Genomic DNA, 20,035 nt, shown 5'->3' on the forward strand with positions numbered 1-20,035 from the left:
ACTCTTCCTTCTTCTTCATATGATCTTTAATCATATGAAGAATATCTTTGAAGCGCTCAGCCGCCTCGGCCTTAGCCACGGCTCTGGTCTGACTGAAGGCTTCGCTAACGGCCAAAAGAGCTTCCTCCTCCCATTCGAAGTCAGCTTCCCGTACTGGACGTTTGCTGGAACCCTCCCCGGCAACGGTCAACGAGCGTGTTGCTTCGTCTTCCCACTCAGACATTGGTTTTGAACGTTTCCTTGAACTCTCTCCCGCCATAGATCGACCCTTTAATGGAATAAATCGATGGAACTGAGAGTTTATTTATAGTTGAGATGATGGAAGAGAAGGGAACGTCTCACCGCTTTAATAGGGAGAAAGGAACATATTCAGAGAACCTGAAGACAAGAGGCGCCAACGTTTCAATGCCATAAATAACCTCCAGATATCGGAACGACACCTAGGAATTCGAAACGGTATAAGAAAATATCGATGTTCATGTACACATAATAACTAGGGTGTGGATAGCAATACCCGATTAAAAACCACGTGGATAGCAACAACGCGCACACACAACAAAACGATTAATGCTATTTGTATCCACAAAGTAGTAAACCACGGACTATGTGTAACTTATCTTCTTTATTTATGTTCAATTGTCCGACCAACCACATTCAAATGTGTACACACCTGATAAACAAAACTCTAACACTTACTAATACATAGAAAAGTATGCGTTTGAACAGGTCTACTCGTAAATTTTCAACCAAACTTCTAGATTTATCATCAATAAAATGAGTTTACTTAAAGTAGCCACATAAATTCACCCAGACTAGAATAACTTAGGATAAATACACAATATCTTTAGCTAGGTAAAAGTAGATACACTCCATGCATCTCTCCCCGTTCGCTTCTTTAAGAGCTTTGTGTTCCCACAAACACTCGGGAAAATCTTCAAAATACCATGCCTTCTGGTATGTGCTTTTTCTTCGAGGTCCGATAGAGTAGATGTGGTACATCAAAGAGTCCGCGAGTGTGCCTGCTTCACTAAATCCATACTTCTTCTTAAACTCCCAGTACACATCCATATTTAGATTGCCAGCGCAGCTGCTCAATATTATCCACAATAGTTCTGCCACTGGGTACAGACTCTTCACCGTACCGACCAATTCAATTGCCTCATTCAATTGAAGACATTGAAACGCTAAGAACAAGCTTCTCACATACAAAGCATACGGATTCTTCTGGTTTAGACACCTTACAAAGAAACCATAGAAGACATGCGAAGGCCTAGACCATGTCACAAACAATGGATCTCGATTCAACTTTACCGACGAAAGCGTCTCTGTGGAAAAAACAGCTACTATTCCCTCGCGACCAGCAAGTATCCAGTTTTTCAGCGCCATCGGGCCATCATCAGATACCAAACTCACGATTTTGGCAAGTATAGGGGCTGGGATGTGAAGATCTCTTCGCGGAGTTAGCTACAAAAAAATCCAAAGAAAAGGGTCACACATAACATATTGGTTCCGAGATCTATAACAGTATATGTAAGAAAACGAACCTGTAACTTTAGTTTCTCAATAGCATCGCTGATTGACTCCTCTTCATTTTTCTGGTCACAATTCATTGTCAAAGCACCGACAGGGCCTGGGTTTTGTCTACGGCTAATCAAACGTTTAGCAGCCTCCTCGGCGGTGTAGTATGTTGGATCCATGTTCTCCTTTTCTTTGTGCTCTGTTTGCGAGACCTCACCTGCTCCTTATAAAGCTGATACTCCTAATTCAACCGAATCCACATCGATAATGATTACTTAAACTACTTCCTACTGAAAAAACCGTAACCGATGTACATTGGGGCGACATTACTATCCACTATTTATTAACCACATGGATATATTTTTCATGGTTCCCTATATACTTGCCTAAACATCAGAATCCACAACAAAGTATCCATGTGTTCAAAACATTCATTATATTAGGTACATGTAGCTAATAAATACGTGCATAGTAATTAACAAAGGAACAACACTATATTATCTAAATTGATTGAATACCTACTAGTAAACTGCCTAAAAAAATTAGCGTACAACGGTTGCTGTATACAACCCATATCTCCAAAACGACAGACCACATGGGGTTGACAGTTGACCATGTGGTTATAGGCTATGTGGATACAATCAACAAGTCTTAAGTAAACGTAATTATTAGCTAAACAAAACAACAAGGTCGAGTCCAATTTGAGACTTTCACATGCCCACCGACTTACTAGACAAAGTACATTCAATTCTGGGTGAAGATTGTGTGGAGGCCTTGAAGAACTTGCTACTCTCTGGAAAACAAGGTTTGAAAGCTGTTTATTCCCAGGAATGTCTCTCTAGGGTCCAAATAGATAAGTCGAAAGATCTTTTGGGGTGGTCAATGCGACACTCAAAATAATTCTGCTTCTTTTCTAAATGTCTAGATGCCCCTGTTGTGCACGACCAAACACTAGCACGCATCAATTCACAGATGAACCGGCATGTCCTCATCCTTTCCGCCGCTAAGCGTCAAATTTTGAAACTCCCCTAATCTGACACCAATCGTTACTTGCAAATAATTCTCTTCTATCATTATTGATTTTAAAATCTAGAATTGTTGACCCGGTATCCAAATAGAAGGCACCTTCGCTTACTCGACAAACGTTTTAATATCCACATGGATTATTATTTACTGTTATCCACATTTAAATATCCACCGGAATAATTAAACCTTAATTACGTGTCTACAGATATCCCAATAATTTGCATCTGTTGTGGAGAGCCCTAATTAACATATATTCGTGTCCACATGGATACGTTTCTCAGAGTTATAATTTAAACGTGTACACTTGTATACGATTCTTATAGTATCCAAACCGTAAACTTCACCTTGACTTTAACGATTGAGAATAAAATGGAATATAGAAAAATTAAAAACGTAGAACAAGGTTAGAAATAGTGCGGAGGTTGGGAGAAAGAACGTAGTTTACAGAGTCCGAAAATAGAAAAAAAAACAACTAAAAAACAAAAAAAATAAATCTAATAAACTTTCAATTACGCTTCAACTTTCGACAAATCGATTGGAGGAGGAACCCAACACCCTGCGTAATCGGCGTCCGCCACTTCTCGCAACTCCTCAAGACTCTGCAACTTTCCCACAAGATCTTCAATTTCTAGAGACAGGATTTCATTAAGTTGATGGATTTTTGCATCGATTGTTTCCACTTGATGAAGGAGGGCTGCTTTCTCTTCCTTTTTATTAAAATGTTCCTCCATCATATGAATTATTGCCAAGTAGTGATCCTTAGTCTCCGCCTCGGTCACCTCACGTGTCTTAGTCAGTGCGGCTCGCATGGCCTCCAGAACCTCCCCTTCCCATTCGAAATCATCATCCCTTTTGGGGCGTTTGCTCGAACTGGCTCCTGCGATTGGCTCCTCTGCGAAGCGTTTAGGACGTGCTGTTGTACCCTCTCCGGCCATCGCTGCACTCTTGAAATGATACGGTTGCTTGCAGGAGTTTCGGTCGACAATGAGAAGAGTTTTATAGGGGTCATGATCGAACAGGCACATAAGACTATTGAATGCACACAGACAGATTCAATCGAAACAATGAAATATCGGGGATGGAAACAATACAACGTTTCGGACTCATTTATGGTGTATTAGAATACGACAACGTTTCTACTTCAATCCCACTTGCTATTATTTTGGTTAGGGATACAAATCTTAAATAATCTTATTTTTTGGTTCGGCTAACCCTTACAGTATGTATCTTAACATAAAACTGAATGACAGATTAAAGTAAATGACAACCGACTATCATGTACACCAAACTATCATGTTAATGACAGTATCCACATTAATAAATCCATATGGATACATTAACATGTCTATTTTGATCTACATAATATACACGTTTAAATATCCACATGCATTATGCTCTGTTATTCTCCACATTTTTAATATCCACATGGATTATATCACGTCTGCGTTTCCGCATAATATAATCCACATGGATACTAAACCGTGGATTCTGAAATCCTAACCTCATAATATTTTACTTTTAAATACACATCAAACCATAACAAACTAACAACGTGGTTACTAACCTTTCTTTTCGATTACAATCCAATAGAGTACACCAAAAAAAAGCGTTAAAGACTACCCTAAATCAAACCATATCCATTAAAACAAGATGGAATGGATACCTTATGTATTTTCTAAGGTAGCAATGTAAGCATCAGTGTTCCCAATTACATCCACAAAAAACAACATATCTGGACACTTCCAATTGACTACTATCCGCTCCTAATCCGGATAGCTTCACCCCAAGAATAACCCAAAAAAAAAAGCTCTCCCAATCTACCGCCAGGCTGTCTACCTTCATCCTCATGGCAACGGGTTCGAACAACTAGTTTGATTGTGTCCAATCTCTTTGCACCTACCACAACGATTCACTTTTGTTTTCACGAGTCCATTACTCTGCAAACAACATAACATATCCACAAAAACGTGGCACGTTACTCAAATGTTTATGTGGATATCAACACTCCACATTTTAAAAAAGAATTTCTCACAAATTAAGCCCACATACACGAAATTCACCAATTGAAGGAATCTTACTCTCCTTTGGACGCTCAGCGGGACGTCGCGCCTTAGGAGGGTATAAAACACGGTTCTTTATTTCAACAGGAACTTCAGCATCACCAATTTCAGGATTAATTATCCCTTCGTAAGTCCTTCTCCATGTTTCGGTCTTGTAACAGTCACCCACCAAAGTCCCATAAGGGATCCCGTGCGTATCTGCTGCTATCAATGCATGCCCGCATGGTATTTTCAGCCTATCGTACTGCTTACAAGAACACTGCTTCATATCAAGCAAAACATGATGCTTTCCATTCAATAAACCAACCACTTCATAACTCCAACTAGATAGACTGCCTACTTTGCTACCACAAACACCAACCACGCTCTTCTGCATCTGTTTATCTACCTCAGGCGTAGCCAACCCTACATGCGTCTCAGCTTTCTTGCGCCTCGCACTAAACCACCTACTTAACATCGCACGAATGTACTTAAGTAGTTCAATAATATGACAGGATCTACCCTTTCCTAACACATGGTTTAAAGACTCTGCAATGTTGGATGTCATCAAATTGTAACGGTTCCCTTGAAAATAAGCCCTGCTCCAATGATCAGCTCCAATTTTATCCAGAAAAGCAGCACATTTGGCGTTTTTAGCTTTGATTTGTCTGTAGATTTCAAGGTAACCGGTTACCTTATAGGCAAACGCTGCTTTTGTCACAAGTTTTGCAAGTCCTTTACTATGAAACTTCGCATTAACATTCCGGGCTAGATGTACTATGCAAGCTCCATGATGTGACAAAGGAAACACCCTCTTCTTCGCGGTGTATATGGACGGGCACCTATCTGAAATTATGGTCAGGCTCTTACTATCAGCAACGATTCGTTCTAATTTCTCAAAAAACCAAGTCCATGAGTCTTCGTTCTCACTGTCCACAACAGCAAAAGCAAGCGGAAACACCTGGAAATTAGCATCTTGTCCACTAGCGGTCAAAAGAACTCCATTATACTTCCCATTCAAATGAGTCCCATCCACAACAATAACACTCATAAGATTCTTAAAACCTTCTATGGAAGCCCCAAAAGCCAAAAACATATACAAAAACCTTTCTCTACCATCTTCAACCACTTCAGTTTTAATATCGGTTATAGTACTAGGATTCGCTTCTTTTAAAACATGGAGATAACAGGGAAGATCCTCGTAAGACTCATCATCAGGACCAAATATTGCTTCCAAAGCCTTCCCCTTTGCCCTATGACATTTGCGGTAGGACGCATCGACCCTCAATTCTTCTAATACCATCTGCTGGAGATCCAAAGGTGCCGGTCCTTTAGTAGGATCACTGAACTTCGACTTGTACACTGCTGCAATCACCTTGGAGGTCGCTTTCTTTTGGTAATTGGACCTAGTCTCTATGGGGCATGTGTGTTCTAGATTAGCTTTCCTGATCACATAGTACCCGGATTCTTTCATTTCACAAGCTAGTACCCTCCAGTCACACCTATCTCCAGAACAACTAACTACAAACGACTCTTTCTTGGTCGTTGTCTGCGTGAAATGAAACCTGTTCTTGATGGCGTATATAGCTAAAGCTATCTGGCAATCCTTTTTATTGGCAAAAACCTTACCCTTATAGATACCTTTCCCATCATCCTCATAATCAAAATCCGGTATTTCAGAACTAACATAATCTGTGTCGTCAAACAGAGGAGGAATTTCAAACTCCTCGTCATCTATATCTTCTAGCCTGCGACCATCCAGTGTAGTTGAAACTCCCTGACCACGAGCACCTGTCCACGTGGTTACATCAACAAATTCGCCAAACTGCTCCAGACCACCAGTTGTCCTCACTTTATTCTCCTCTTTGAAAGGAACAGCTCCGTTAACTAAGACAGTGTGATCAAAACAGGAATTTGTGTTACACATAACCTCCACCACGTTCACCCGACCAAACTGATCGCCAATGAAATTCCCCCAAAACTCTTTATCATAGCTCCTTGGGCTCACAGCTACATCGGCTAAAACAGATTCTTCTTCTTCATCTACATCTTCAAAACTATCTTCCAAACCGTCAATTTTTTCAACACAACCTAATTGGGTACTTGTCATCCCACGACCAACCCCATCTTCTACACCCTTACTGCCCTTTAGCTTTCCCTCTATTTCTGCCAACTCAGCGATAAAATCTTCATCGACATGGCTTGTTTCAAAAGAAAATGGCTTCAAACCGGCTGTTGAGGCTTCCCCTATAAACCCTTCTTCACTACCGCTGTTACTAAGCCCAAACGAAGAACACGAACTACGTCTCTTCCGACTAACCTCTCCCCAATCGGAAACCTCAGCGTCCTTACCTATTCCTCTCTTCTTAACATCCTCAAATGTTACAAATAAATTCAACCCACAGTTCTGACTAAGCATCTGAATATAATACTGAAGTCCTAAATTCGTTGTCACAACCACCGGAGGCGTCCTCACCCCCGTCGTCAAATCCATAAACGTTGGTATGCAGTAACTCAGATTAGCCTTCTTCTCCACCAATCCGAATTCACCAACGACAGAAACTTCTAACTCTCCTAACGTTGTGGTCGAAGACAGTGGAACAACACGAGAGAGAAGTTTATTGTCAACTTTGAATCCCCAAACGCCGTCGTCAGAACAGCTCCAGCTACCGGATATTACCACACAAAAACTCGGATCTTCAACCTGCATCACAAATCAAAGGAAGATATCAAACCCATCCACGAACATCAAACAGAGTTGCATTAATACGACCCTATCCACACAACGTAAACCCTACCTGCGCAGCCATGTTTCGTTCACGGGAACACAAACCCTACATTCAACTTATGTCTCCTATCCACAAACAATCTTCAAATCTAACAAGGAGAATACATCCAACGGTGGAGAACAAAGATAGGTAAGTAAGGTAACTTTTAAGAAGAGAGGTAAATTGTTAGTAAGGGCAAAAATGTAAAAAGAAAGTGGACACATAGGCAAAAAACTTGGAAAAGTATAGCATGAGTGGAAAGTGTGTTTTTGTGACAGAACTCACTCCCAAAGTGGGTTTGAGTGACATTCACCCTTAATTTATAAGTATATAGATGATCACCTTTAGTAACATTGGATGTTTTCTTTTGGGTCACGATAAGTTTGATGTTAGAAATGTACTCGATCGTCTCAGTTGAGAGTTGACTAAAGCTGACATGTACCCCTTCCCATTCTTGTTGTCTTAAATGCAGCCATTTGCATTGGGAGAACATTTTTGTATGTTCTTAAAGTAAAAATATTATGAAAATAATTTAAGATCATTAGTTTAGATTTTTTTATTAAAAAGTTGGTTATTGGAAGAACATGTTTAAGATCATAAGATTTAATAATATAATAATCTTAAACATATTACAATTTTAAAAAATAACATTTAAATTGCAAACTTAAAAAACTTATACTAAAATTCAAAATATAATACCAAATTTTTATGAAACAAAAAAACATTAAAGATATAAATCAAAAAAAACAAACAAACATACTACAATTTTAAAAACTTTAAAAAATAACATTTAAATTGCAAACTTAAAAAACCTATACTAAAATTCAAAATACAATACCAAATTTTTATGAAACAAAAAAAACATTAAAGATATAAATAAATAAAAACAAACAAAACTTCCTCCAAACAAATAAATGTTTTTTCATTTGCAAAAAATTGTATCCATTCACGAGTTGCCACGTCACCCAAAAACTGGCCCAAAATCAGTTCTACATCAAGAACCAACAACATGTTTTTCACCCACTATTCTCTATATTTTGGATTTTAAAAAGATTTAGAACACCCAAGGTGTCCCCTAATACATATGGCCTAAATTGGCTATTGTTTTTTTTTAATGAGTACTAGTTCAGTTTAGTTTTGATTTTCTCTTAACAAAGAAGCAGCTTGTAATTTATATTAAACTATTGATGTTCGTCCCAATTGGAATCAAGTCTACTAGGGCTACAAGGTCTCAAATAATATTGTACCAAAGTCAAAACATATATATATATGTAATGTCTAGAAATGCTTCCTTTCTAGACAAATAATCCAATCACTCCAGCAGAAGACCCGGAGCTTTACATTTATTACAAGAGCTACAATTCTGCAAGGGACAAGTGTCTCGACGACACTTTCTACAAAGGAGGGACAACTGAAACTGATGTGGAGAAGTTCGTCTCAGATATTGCGCCAACCATACATGGCGTTGAGATATCCGAATCCAAAAAGAGGACGATAACGAGTAACATAATCTGTTTTGCACTGGAGCAATTTGGAGTGTTTCCTCCTAATTAAAAGATAATGTTTGGGGATGTGTGTGTTTTCTTCTGGTGTCTAGCTAGTGTTTCCAATAAATGTGTTTTGCTTCGTGTTTTATGTGACTTTGTTCCATTTTAAGTCTTAGTTGCTTCTCTTCTGTCGTGAATAAATTTGAATCTTTAATGCATGTTGTTTTACTTTAGCATATATAAAAAGAGTCAAAGAGTGGTTTCTCTTAAAATGGGTGTTCTTGGATCATTTTTCATGATAAGATGCACAAAATATGTCCATATCCAAATGAGTAAACTAATGGGTTGATAAAATTTGATAATCTCATTTTACAGTTTATACAGTTCTAGTCCAAAATTTACGACCTTCTTTAAGATACTAAATTTCAACTAGTAAGATATTTGACATTTTTAATGTTAGTTTGGTTCACAAGTGATCTTCATTGATTAGGGCTTTGCCACTTTTGACAAGCAGAACATGCATATAAATATATAATTAACCAGTGTAATAATAATTGAAAATATGGAGGAGGAGATCAACATTTGTACCACTAGCTCATTTATCTCTATTCACTTTCTTTTTCAATTCACCATTTTTACCAGCTCTTAATTTTTTTTATTTAATATATATATATATATATATATAGATTTTAATAAAAGCATTTTGCATCATCATTCATTTGATCAACAACTGATTCTTGTTTGTCAATACGAATACCATCTCATATACTTAAAAAATGTGGAGATTTCTGTATCAGTAAAAAATCTTAACTCAAGTAAACTTGGTCAATATAATTTGCACGTATATACACTATTGATTTTTCCCGTTTTATTTTTTTGGATTTAGTTCAGACTTTTTTATGGTCCTTCTATTTTCGAGAATTTTATGCAAAATTAAATATTTATATATACTATACGTAAAGCCCATTAAATTAGGGCCCAGGAGTGAAAAAACGTGAAAACAAAAGTGACGCCGTATGAGAAGGATGTAGAGAAAAACTCAAAAAAGCTACGGTCAACGAAGGCGCGTCAAATGCTCAGCCATTAAAACTACGGTTGTGGACGGCAAACGCTTTTCGTCTCCGAAACGCAACCGCAAAACTTATATTGTTATTATTCCTATCCTCCTCTCTTCCTCACCGGCGTAGAATAGCACCCCAAACTGTTAACTTACGCACCTCTCTTTCTCTCATGGCGGTTTCAGTGTCAGCTCCGGTCTTGTTCCTCTGTAACAACCAGAGCGGCGAATTGTCTCGTCGTTTAGGATATAGACCATCCAAGAAGGTGGGATTTAGCTCTGGTCGCCGTTCAGTGAGCTTTACTGGTTCCCGTGCGGTGAAAGTTGGAAGATTTAGGGTTAGGGTTCCGGTTTGCAGAACTGTGCCTCCTCTCTTGTTCAAAGATCTCGATGCTGATGATTTCAGGCATCCTCTCGATAAGCAGGTCCTTTAAAAGTGGAAACTTTAGAATTGTGATTCGTTGATATCAATCTTTGATGATGATGTGAATGTGATACGAATCTCTTGTGTGTCATTTGTTTTGCAGAACACGTTGTTACTAAGGGCTATACCTGGGTTGAACGAGTTCGGCAAAGCTCTTTTAGGTGATTTTTTTTTTTTTGTCACAAGTGGCTCCTTCTTTCTTGTTACTTGGCATAAAAGGGTTTGATGATGAGATGATTTTTGATTTTATTTGACTCTGGGAATGTTGTAGGATCAATGACTGAACAGATTATGCTTCTTGAGAACATTGGGACTTCTGTTCTTGTTTCCAAGAATCAGGTTAGTAGGTTGTGTGTGGATCAGTGTCTTGTGATGTTTATATATTCGTGTATCAACTTAACGTTTTGATGTCTCAGCTCTCTGATCTTCACGGTTTGTTGGTCGAGGCTGCTGAGATTTTGAACATAGAGGCTCCTGATCTCTATGTCCGACAAAGTCCTGTTCCTAATGCGTATACACTGGCAATAAGTGGTAAGAAGCCGTTTATTGTCGTCCATACCAGCTTGATCGAGCTTCTGACACGCGAGGAGCTACAGGTTCCTACTCTTTTTTCTTGTTTACAAGTTCTATGCTTTTTGATTGGGAACCACAGTTTTGAACCTAACCGTAGACACTAGATATTGACAAAACAGAGCTTTAGTGTCACATTATCAGTTAATTGTACCAAAATCTGACAGTTTTACTTTAAATACTAGGCTGTCTTGGCCCATGAACTAGGCCATCTGAAGTGTGATCACGGCGTGTGGCTTACATTTGCAAATATTCTTACTCTTGGGGCTTATACAGTTCCTGGTAGGTGGTAACACAACTCTTCTACATTTGCAACTATGTTAACCGAGTAAAAGGAACTCACAGATATTTCAGTTTGCAGCAGGCATGTTTGTTAAGAACGTTATGGTTGCTTAGTTGAATTCTCTTGTTTGTAGCTTTTGGGCAAACGATAGCTCGAACCTTGGAAGAGCAGTTACTTCGTTGGCTCCGTTCAGCAGAGCTGACTTGTGATCGTGCAGCACTTCTTGTCGCCCAAGATCCAAAGGTACCAATTCTAAAAAACCAAAGAAGAAAACAAATAAGAATGTTTCAAGTTATATGTAAAATACCTAGTGATGTTTCTTATAATTTCTCTCATGGCACATCCAAGAGGTTGTTGTATCCGTTCTGATGAAGTTAGCTGGAGGATGTCCATCAATCGCTGATCAGCTAAATGTGGACGCATTTCTAGAACAAGCCCGTTCATATGACAAAGCTTCTTCAAGCCCCTTGGGATGGTACATAAGGTGAGAGACAATTAAAACTATGTACAAAAGTGATTGCGAAAAATTAGATTATTCTTCCTTCAGATTCACTAGTTGTTTGTTTGCATATTTTACTTTCTACAGAAATGCTCAGACTAGTCAACTGTCACATCCATTACCAGTTCTCCGTGCACGTGAGATTGATGAATGGTCTAGGAGTCTCGAGTACAGAAGTCTCTTGAAACGAGCAAATCGAATAAGCACAGTGCACAAGGTTTAGTGATGTTGCTAAATTTTTGAATGGAAAAGAAAAAACAAAGCAAACATGTATAGGTAAGTTTCATATAAGCGCGCTTTTGTATATGAACCCTGAGTTTTTGCTTTGGCTAGTCGTTTTATGGTTTCTATTTTAATTCTTGGACAGGAACAATACGGAAGGAGCAAAAAAAAGAAACTAGAGACTGGGGACTCTTGGGTCTAAATAGGTACTGTAAAACTCTTGTATTTGTATAGTGGCATTGTTGTATATCTTATAACTTGTGTGATAGATAAACGCAAATGTATATTCCAGAAAAACAAAAGGGCCTTAGCACAAAGATAAATAGTTGTTTGTATAACTCACCTATCTCAGTCTTAGAGGCTTTAGCTACCAAACTGGTTTTTCCATTTTAATACAATCTTTAATGTGTTCATCAAATTCTTCCGTCCTCGGTCTTTGCATGACATTGCTCAACCAGTTTTATCCTTCATTTATGCATCACAGTAAATCAAGATGGTGAACTAAACTAGATTTGGTAAGTTATCGACAGCTACTTGAACTTGCGGAGTCTTCTCAAATTGTTAAAACCTTGATAGTAGTAGTTGCATAGAATATAAAAGAGAAACCAATCAAAGTCGAGATAATTTAGTTAAGTAGCTTATTATTACATAGAGGAGAAGCTAAACTTTAAGTATCACACATAAATTAATTAAAGACGTCTTTTACAGAGCCAAAACATCAAATTAAACTAGGATTAAGAGGCTCTAAATGTAATTGCTGGCGAGCATGTGCCTCCCTCTCCACTAATGCTTCGGCGAGCCTATCCCAGCATCGACAAGGGCCACCAGTACAAGGCTTGTTCTTATAGAACCCACACCGACACAAGGACAGAGTTAGGGTTTCTCCTGCTCCTACATTGTAATGTGCAAGTGACCTGTTGTTCTCCAGTAACAACCCGGCTTTACTGAATAACATCTATTTCTCTGGTGGGATTCGGACCTTCTCAGCTATTTTCTCCTTGAAACTCGCCACGCTTTCGGATAAAGACTGCACTGTTTTCTCAATGACAACTAGGTTACAACCATCAATATTGGCAAGTTTAACCATGATTGTACACCAACCCTGCAAAAATAAATGTACAACTATTAGACACTAATAACTTCAGACGTTATGAACTATTGAGTAAAAAACCGTCCCACGCGCTCCTCCCTAGATCTCCCAAGGCAAAAACGCGATCCCTTTCCTTCTCCCTTCATCTTTGCCGATCTCGGCGTCGGCTCCCTCCGGCCATCTTGGCCAAAAAGAAGCCCAAGAAAACACCTCCTCGCGGTCACCCCACTGGTGTCGCCCCTCCACCACCTAAAGAAACCCCATCCTCACCGCCTGTTATTTCGATTTCAGCTGGTCCTTCGCCGCTACCAAATACTTCTGGGATGTTACATGAGGTTCCTCAGACCTTGGCTAACCAAACCAAATCCTCCGATGTAAGCAGTCTAGCTCCCCCTGAGGTGGCGGCGGCTGAAATCGGAAACCTTAATTCAACAGATCCGGCTAATGTTGCCAACACCCTGGCACAATTACCTGGTAAATCAGTGGAGAGCACTGTCGGGGATGCGCCCCCTTTTTCCCCCGCAATGGCGAACACTGTTGTTCCCCAAAAAGCTGACGATAGGCTCAAGACTCCGGATGCTCCTTGGAGGAACCTGGTTGTTGGATCTTTGGTTAAACTCGAAAAGAAGGGAACCCCTTTCACTCTAGACTCCGGTGAGGCTTGTGTGACCATTCCCAACTCCGTGATCGAAAAGAACAAAAAGGCGTGGGACAGCTTCATTTTAGGCCAGTTCTATGAGGATTCGCCTTCACGGGGTGTCGTCCAGGCAATTGTCAACGGGATCTGGAGTCGGCAAAAGAAAGACATCACGGTATCGAAGATGGAAGGTAACTCCTTCCTTTTCAGAGTTCCTTGTCCGAATGCTAGGAGACGAATCCTGAGCCAATGCCTTTGGCAAATTGATGGGCAGTCCATGTTTGTAGCCAAATGGTCCTCCGAGGTCCAACTTTCGAAACCTGAACTCTCTATGGTCCCAATATGGCTGGAGTTTGTCGGCGTTCCCCTACAGTTCTTCAACCGTGAAGGTCTGGAGCATATCGCAGGGTTGGTTGGTCACCCAGTCTGCCTCCATCCGCACACTGAGAAGCTAATTAATGTAGAGGTAGCAAAGGTGTACACAGTCATAGACCCACGGAAACCTCTCCCAGAGGCGGTCAATGCAAGATTTGAATCGGGCCTAATCAAGCGCATCCAAGTATCTAGCCCCTGGTTGCCATCACTTTGTAGCCATTGCAAACAAGTGGGACACACGGTTTCACGTTGCTCTAAAGCTCCAGTTACATGTTCGGCCTGTGGCTCCGCTAAGCATCCCACTGTTGAGTGCCCTCGGGCTAAAAAAGACAAAGCTCAAGGAAAACAGCTGATCGCTAGCCAGTTGCCTATTATAGGCCCCACCAAGCCACAGTCATCTACTCAAGTCTGGAAGCCAGTTAACAAATCAGTGGTTCCCACTCAAAGCTTGGCACGTCAAGTAATGGCAGTCCCCAATTCGCAGACTAGTGAGCTCTTCTATACCTTCCAATTCCTCTCACACTTGTACGATGGGATTCGATGATGGTAAACTCTGCCTTGATCTTATGGACAACCTCTTCTCTCACTCACCTCCACATTCCGCTGAAGGCGCAGTGGAACACTCAGATACTAGCTCAGATAGCCTCTCAGGTGAGGATGACAATCCAGAAGCCGAGTCAGATCGATTTTTGAAGGTGGTCTCCAAGAGGATGCAGAGGCAACAACTGCGTAAGGCTCGGGCTGGAGGTCCCTTAAACCTCTAAAACCCCATATCCTTTATGGATATTTTTTGTTGGAATGTAAGAGGGTTTAATGACCCAGTAAAGCGGAGAAGTTTTCGGAAATGGTTGAGGAAAAACCAACCAATTTTTGGTGGTGTTATACAGACCCGCGTTAATCCGGTGAAATCACACGCTATAGTATCCCGTGTTTTTCCTGGATGGCATTTTGCTAATAACTATGAGTTCTCGGACCTTGGCAAAATCTGGATTGTTTGGCATCCTTCGGTTCAGGTTTCCATCGTTAGTAAATCCTTGCAGATGATCACTTGCCTCGTAAAATTACCTTTTGTCTCTCAGCAATTAGTGGTTTCCATGGTCTACGCCTCCTCGACCTGCAGCTCTGCTAGGAAAGAATTATGGGCCGAGATCATTGACATGGCAGCTGATTCATCATTCTCAAGTCTCCCTTGGACGGTACTTGGGGATTTCAACCAAATACTCCTGCCTCATGAGCACTCTGTGCAGGACGTGAACTCATTCCCTAGTGGTATGCGAGACCTAAACCAGTGTCTCACCAACTCATCGCTTGCAGATCTTCCCTACTGTGGCAATACTTTCACGTGGACAAACAAGCACACCAGTGGGCTTGTAGCTAAAAAGTTGGACCGTATCGTAGTCAATGATGAGTGGGCTTCGGCTTTCCTCTCCTCTCTTGCTGTCTTTGGAGAACCTGCTTTCTCGGACCACTGTCCATGCTGCTTGTTTCTAGACACCGAGAAACCCAAAAGGAAATAACCATTCAAATTCTTGACTCTGCTCAACCAGCATCCAGACTTCGGCCCTCTTATCAAATTATGGTGGAATGCTCTCTCCTTTGATGGGACCAAAATGTTCAGAATTTCCAAACGTCTTAAAGAGCTCAAATCGGTGATAAGGGAATTCAGCAAAGAGAACTACTCTGGCATTGAGAAGCGGGTTCAAGTGGCGTATGATAATCTGCTTAAATGTCAACAAGAACTCCTCAGCAATCCATCATCTCACGCGATCATGGAGGAGAAAGAAGCACACAGTGAATGGTGTCTACTTGCTACAGCAGAGGAGTCCTATCTTAGACAAAAATCACGTATTTGCTGGCTTGAGGATGGTGACAAAAACTCAAGATTTTTCCACCGTGCTATTATCACGAGACAAGGTTTCAATGAAATTATCTTCCTTCTGGATAATAATGATCAGGTGGTGGATTCTACTCAGGGCAATCAGACAATGGTGGTGGACTTCTACAAGCGGCTTCTTGGTGAACAGAACCAATCTTTCAATACATCTTTGTCTGATCTAGTGGAGTTGGTACCACAACGATGCTCTCAATCTGCAGTGGACATCCTCAACAATCCTGTCACTCCATTGGAGATCAAACAAGTTGTGTTCTCGCTGCCAAAAAATAAAGCCCCTTGGCCTGATGGATATTGTGTCGAGTTCTTCACAGCGCATTGGGAAACTGTTGGCCAGTCTGTAGTAGAAGCAGTATTGGAGTTCTTTAGCAATGGGAAAATGCTTAAGCAATGGAATGCCACGATCATCACTCTCATTCCCAAAGTGCCAAATGCTTAACGGGTCACAGAGTTCCGTCCTATCGCCTGCTGTAACACCCTCTACAAGATTGTGTCGAAAATCTTGGCCAACACGCTGAAGCAAATCCTCCCGGATATGATCTCCAATGATCAATCCGCATTTATTCCGGGACGACTTCTGGTGGAAAATGTTTTGTTGGCTATTGAGCTTGTCCAAGGATATAAACTTAAGAACTTCTCATCGAGAGGCATGCTCAAGATCGACCTCACTAAGGGTTTTGACTCGGTTCATTGGGGATACATCATTGGTATTCTTAAAGTAATGGACTTTCCTGCTCACTTCATCTCTTTGATCAAGCAGTGTATAACCACAACCAACTTCTCAGCTTGCGTAAATGGTGAATTTTGTGGTCTGTTTCGAGGTGCAAAGGGCTTGAGGCAAGGGGATCCCCTGTCGCCATACTTGTTTGTCTTGGCAATGGAAGGGCTCTCGCAACTGCTGAAGAAAAGCTACAATTCTAACTCTATTGGCTTCCACCCACACGCTCAAAGCCCCCAAGTCACCCATCTGGCCTTTGGAGACGACATCATGGTGTTCTTCGATGGTCAGGTTAACTCTCTCACCAATATAGCAGCGGTTCTCCAGGAATTCTCCCGTATCTCTGGCCTAACAATGAACACGAGCAAGACTGATCTTTTCTTGGCAGGAGTGAACCAAGTTGAAACCGACCGGATGGCTTCTATTGGCTTCAACATTGGTTCACTTCCAGTAAGATATTTCGGTCTACCTCTAATGCACTGGAAGCTTCGACTGGCAGAATACAGACCCCTCCTTGACAATCTCTCCAAGCGGTTCTCCTCATGGTCCTCCTGTGCTCTTTCATACGCAGGTCGACTTCAATTAATCTCATTTGTGATTTATGGAACTATCAACTTTTGGATGTCAGCATTCATCTTGCCAAAAGGCTGCATCAAGAAAATCGAAAACCTATGCATGAATTTCCTTTGGTCAGGTGATATCAACAAGAGAGGCTCTGTTAAGGTCGCATGGAGGCATCTCTGTCTTCCTAAAGCTGAAGGGGGACTGGGGCTACGTTGTCTATCCCAATGGAACAAAATGATATGCCTCAAGCTTATATGGAGACTGTTCAATGCAAGTGACTCACTGTGGGCTCTCTGGCTCCGCAACAATAAAATAAAAGATGGAAGCTTCTGGGGACTAGAGAGCGACCATCAACGTTCAGGAACATGGAAGGCCATGCTCAACCTCCGTCACATTGCACGAACTTTCCTCATATCACACTTGGGAAATGGTTCCCAAATCAGCTTCTGGTACGATAATTGGTCCCCATTTGGTCCACTTATTGATTTCTTTGGCAGAACGGGACCATCACAAACCGGTGCAGGCAGCCTCCCCAACGGGTTGGTCTCTCAGACCTGCAAGATCATATCAAGCAGAGGCTCTTCAAATCTACCTGACCACAGTTACTTCTCCGTTTCTTGCCACTGATCAAGACTCTTTCTCCTCGCGGATAGGCGCAGAGGATCTCTCAGAGTTCTCTACCACCAAAATGTGGGAAGTGTTGCGACCAATCAGGTGTGGTTTAAAGGCGCGATCCCAAGACATGCTTTCATCTTCTGGCTAATCCAACTTGATAGACTACTAACAAGATCAAGGTTGATGTCCTGGGGACTACAAGTAGACCCCAACTGTTGTATCTGTGGATTGATGCAGGAAACCCGTGACCATATCTTTCTACGTTGTGGCGTCAGTGAAAACATATGGATGATAGTAACAAGAAGGCTCAGTTATAAGGCCCTTCTCCTTCCACACATGAGATGCGTTCTCGGCTTGGCTCGATTTAAAAGACAAAACCGCACCAAGACACCTCCGTAGACTCGCAGCACAAGCTACCCTCTATGCCATTTGGATGGAGCGTAACAACAGGTACCACATCAACACCTCCTTAGATGCTCGGACTATCTTCAAGGGGCTGGACAGACAAATCAGGGATGCTATCTTAGCTAAGCAAAAGAGGAAAAATTTCAAAAACCTTCTTCTTGTTTGGCTTAAATATGCGTAGGATTTCCATTATAGTTACCACTGTTCTCCTTCCTTGTTTTTTATTTTTTTGAGGCAAGGGATGATTACGATATAAGGATGTTGTAGCTTCAGTAAACTTTATGTTTAATGAAAATTTACAGTTTTCAAAAAAAAAAGGGAAAAAGAAGACATGTAAAGAGCAAGAAGAAGAAAACACTACCGGGTGTTGAGCAAGAAACTGGTCTTCTGGAACAAGGCCTGCAGGCTTGTCAAACTTTTGTCTCTTTTGTCTCAGCTGCTCTTGCTTTTCCTTGTTGTAATTAGAAAAATCAAAATCTTGGTCGAGAGAAGCATGCCAAGCAATCATAGACTTGACCTTTCCAAGTTGCCATTCCATCTCTTGGAGATCATCAGACTGAATAAGACGGAAGAAGCCATCATGAATGGCCGCCAAATACGCGTCATTCTTGCTCACCTTTTCTTTCAAACCTTTGGGGGGAATGAATACTCGCGAATACTCCAGAACAAACCGACTGAAACGTGGGAACCTGCTATGAGTTGGGTTCGTAAACTCAAAACCAGCTCTGTTCTTGAACCCCAGCCAGAAATCGTTACCAAACCAAGCGCCAAACTGCGCTGTGAGCTTCATAGTTCTAAACTCATTGCCATTCATCCCCTTAAGGAGACTAAACTCTATACTAATTGGCAGATCAGTGGGTTCAGGGTAATCGAGACGGCGGTGAGATTGATCGGTAAGCATCCTCTGGTAAGCAGCAGCACCAGCAGCAGCACCAGCAGCAGCAGCATCATACGGATTAGCTCCGTCTTGTTGATTCTGAGAACGGTACTCGGCAAGCTTCTGCTTGTAAAACGAGTGAAAGGGATCACACATCCACAGAAAGCTGTAACTTGCATCCTTTACGTAAGATTGCATCATCATGCTCTCAACGAACGAACCCATTTTGGAAATGTAACGCGCCGTCGACTCGATGTTGTTTCTGGTGATACCGGGAGGTGGCTCAACAACGACTTGGGTACTACTAGTATTAGTTGCTACATCATCATCATCACCAGAATCATCAACAATAGTTCCAGTTTCTTGTATCTGAGCAAGGTATTCACTAAGCTTCTGCTTGTAATATCCGTGAAAGGGATCTTCTGGGCTCCTCAGAAAGTTGAATCTTGCATTGTAGTTCGCATACCTCTTCTCGTACTTCATCCCGTTTTTGGCAAAGAAACGTGCCATCTTCTTGACAAGAGCTTTACTTGACTTGTTTTGCAAATCATTCTGCGTCGAACTTGTCATATTAATTTGTTTTCCTACAAAACCACACACAAGATATAAAAAAACATTAAACTCTGTTTTGACCTAAATATATGTAAAAGGAACATAGAAATCCAAGGACTACTTAATCAGGCCTTTTTGGAGAGAGAGATAAGAAAACACCGATACCTCAGTCGGTAAGACACAGCCCCGCCGCGATAACCGTCGTGCAGAAGCGGACAAGGAAGAACGAACAGACTTGGAGGCGGAGAAATCGACACAACAACCAACAAGCTAGGAGAACCAATGAAGAGCCGTCTGAGAATAAATTAATAACCCTAAACGATGAAGTTTCGCTTTATGCCCTAAATACTACTTTTACATATATGGTAATATAAAACAATGTTTGTTTAAAGAGTTTTCCACCAATGAAATTTGAACA

General features: G+C 41.0%; 4 protein-coding genes across 5 annotated transcripts; 2 read left to right on the forward strand and 2 right to left on the reverse strand.

The window, feature by feature from the left end:
• Positions 1-4,388: 4,388 nt before the first annotated feature.
• Positions 4,389-7,393, reverse strand: LOC147945460 (uncharacterized). Its single transcript, XM_087509262.1, has 3 exons — positions 7,382-7,393; positions 4,594-7,287; positions 4,389-4,481 (listed from the first exon to the last, which is right to left on the reverse strand). The coding sequence occupies exons 1-3, from the start codon at positions 7,391-7,393 to the stop codon at positions 4,389-4,391; spliced, it is 2,799 nt and encodes a 932-aa protein (XP_087365388.1).
• A 2,418-nt stretch (positions 7,394-9,811) lies between these two features.
• Positions 9,812-12,311, forward strand: LOC104779938 (plastoglobule-localized metallopeptidase 48, chloroplastic). 2 transcript variants are annotated; one of them, XM_010504371.3, is made up of 9 exons: positions 9,812-10,320; positions 10,423-10,480; positions 10,591-10,658; positions 10,736-10,915; positions 11,075-11,171; positions 11,306-11,415; positions 11,523-11,656; positions 11,759-11,947; positions 12,039-12,311. In XM_010504371.3, the coding sequence occupies exons 1-8, from the start codon at positions 10,069-10,071 to the stop codon at positions 11,892-11,894; spliced, it is 1,035 nt and encodes a 344-aa protein (XP_010502673.1). In that variant the 5' UTR covers positions 9,812-10,068; the 3' UTR covers positions 11,895-11,947; positions 12,039-12,311. The 2 variants fall into 2 exon arrangements, with proteins under 2 accessions (XP_010502673.1, XP_087366078.1); XM_087509952.1 differs by having other exon boundaries at positions 9,874-10,320; positions 11,254-11,415.
• Positions 12,312-12,441: 130 nt separating this feature from the next.
• On the reverse strand, positions 12,442-19,933 carry LOC109132445 (putative splicing factor 3A subunit 1). Its single transcript, XM_087509954.1, has 3 exons — positions 19,783-19,933; positions 18,550-19,649; positions 12,442-12,995 (listed from the first exon to the last, which is right to left on the reverse strand). The coding sequence occupies exons 2-3, from the start codon at positions 19,633-19,635 to the stop codon at positions 12,849-12,851; spliced, it is 1,233 nt and encodes a 410-aa protein (XP_087366080.1). The 5' UTR covers positions 19,636-19,649; positions 19,783-19,933; the 3' UTR covers positions 12,442-12,848.
• Positions 13,307-14,539, forward strand: LOC147945461 (uncharacterized). The gene has a single exon (XM_087511324.1). The coding sequence runs from the start codon at positions 13,307-13,309 to the stop codon at positions 14,537-14,539; it is 1,233 nt and encodes a 410-aa protein (XP_087367450.1).
• Positions 19,934-20,035: the final 102 nt, after the last annotated feature.

This window comes from Camelina sativa, chromosome 4, assembly GCF_030686135.1.
Source record: "Camelina sativa cultivar CO46 ecotype springtype chromosome 4, ASM3068613v1".
NCBI lineage: Eukaryota > Viridiplantae > Streptophyta > Magnoliopsida > Brassicales > Brassicaceae > Camelina > Camelina sativa.

Excerpts from the sequence above, each read along its gene's own strand:
- LOC147945460 (XM_087509262.1), bottom strand. Across the intron at positions 4,482-4,593 it reads CTTCAATTGGTGAATTTCGT|AGTAATGGACTCGTGAAAAC; the intron begins GTATGTGGGCTT and ends TGTTGTTTGCAG.
- LOC104779938 (XM_010504371.3), top strand. The coding sequence starts at position 10,069 with ATGGCGGTTTCAGTGTCAGCTCCGGTCTTGTTCCTCTGTAACAACCAG. Across the intron at positions 10,481-10,590 it reads GTTCGGCAAAGCTCTTTTAG|GATCAATGACTGAACAGATT; the intron begins GTGATTTTTTTT and ends GGAATGTTGTAG. Across the intron at positions 11,172-11,305 it reads TGGGGCTTATACAGTTCCTG|CTTTTGGGCAAACGATAGCT; the intron begins GTAGGTGGTAAC and ends TCTTGTTTGTAG.
- LOC147945461 (XM_087511324.1), top strand. The coding sequence starts at position 13,307 with ATGTTACATGAGGTTCCTCAGACCTTGGCTAACCAAACCAAATCCTCC.
- LOC109132445 (XM_087509954.1), bottom strand. The coding sequence starts at position 19,635 with ATGACAAGTTCGACGCAGAATGATTTGCAAAACAAGTCAAGTAAAGCT. Across the intron at positions 12,996-18,549 it reads AGTTTCTTGCTCAACACCCG|GGTTGGTGTACAATCATGGT; the intron begins GTAGTGTTTTCT and ends TTATTTTTGCAG.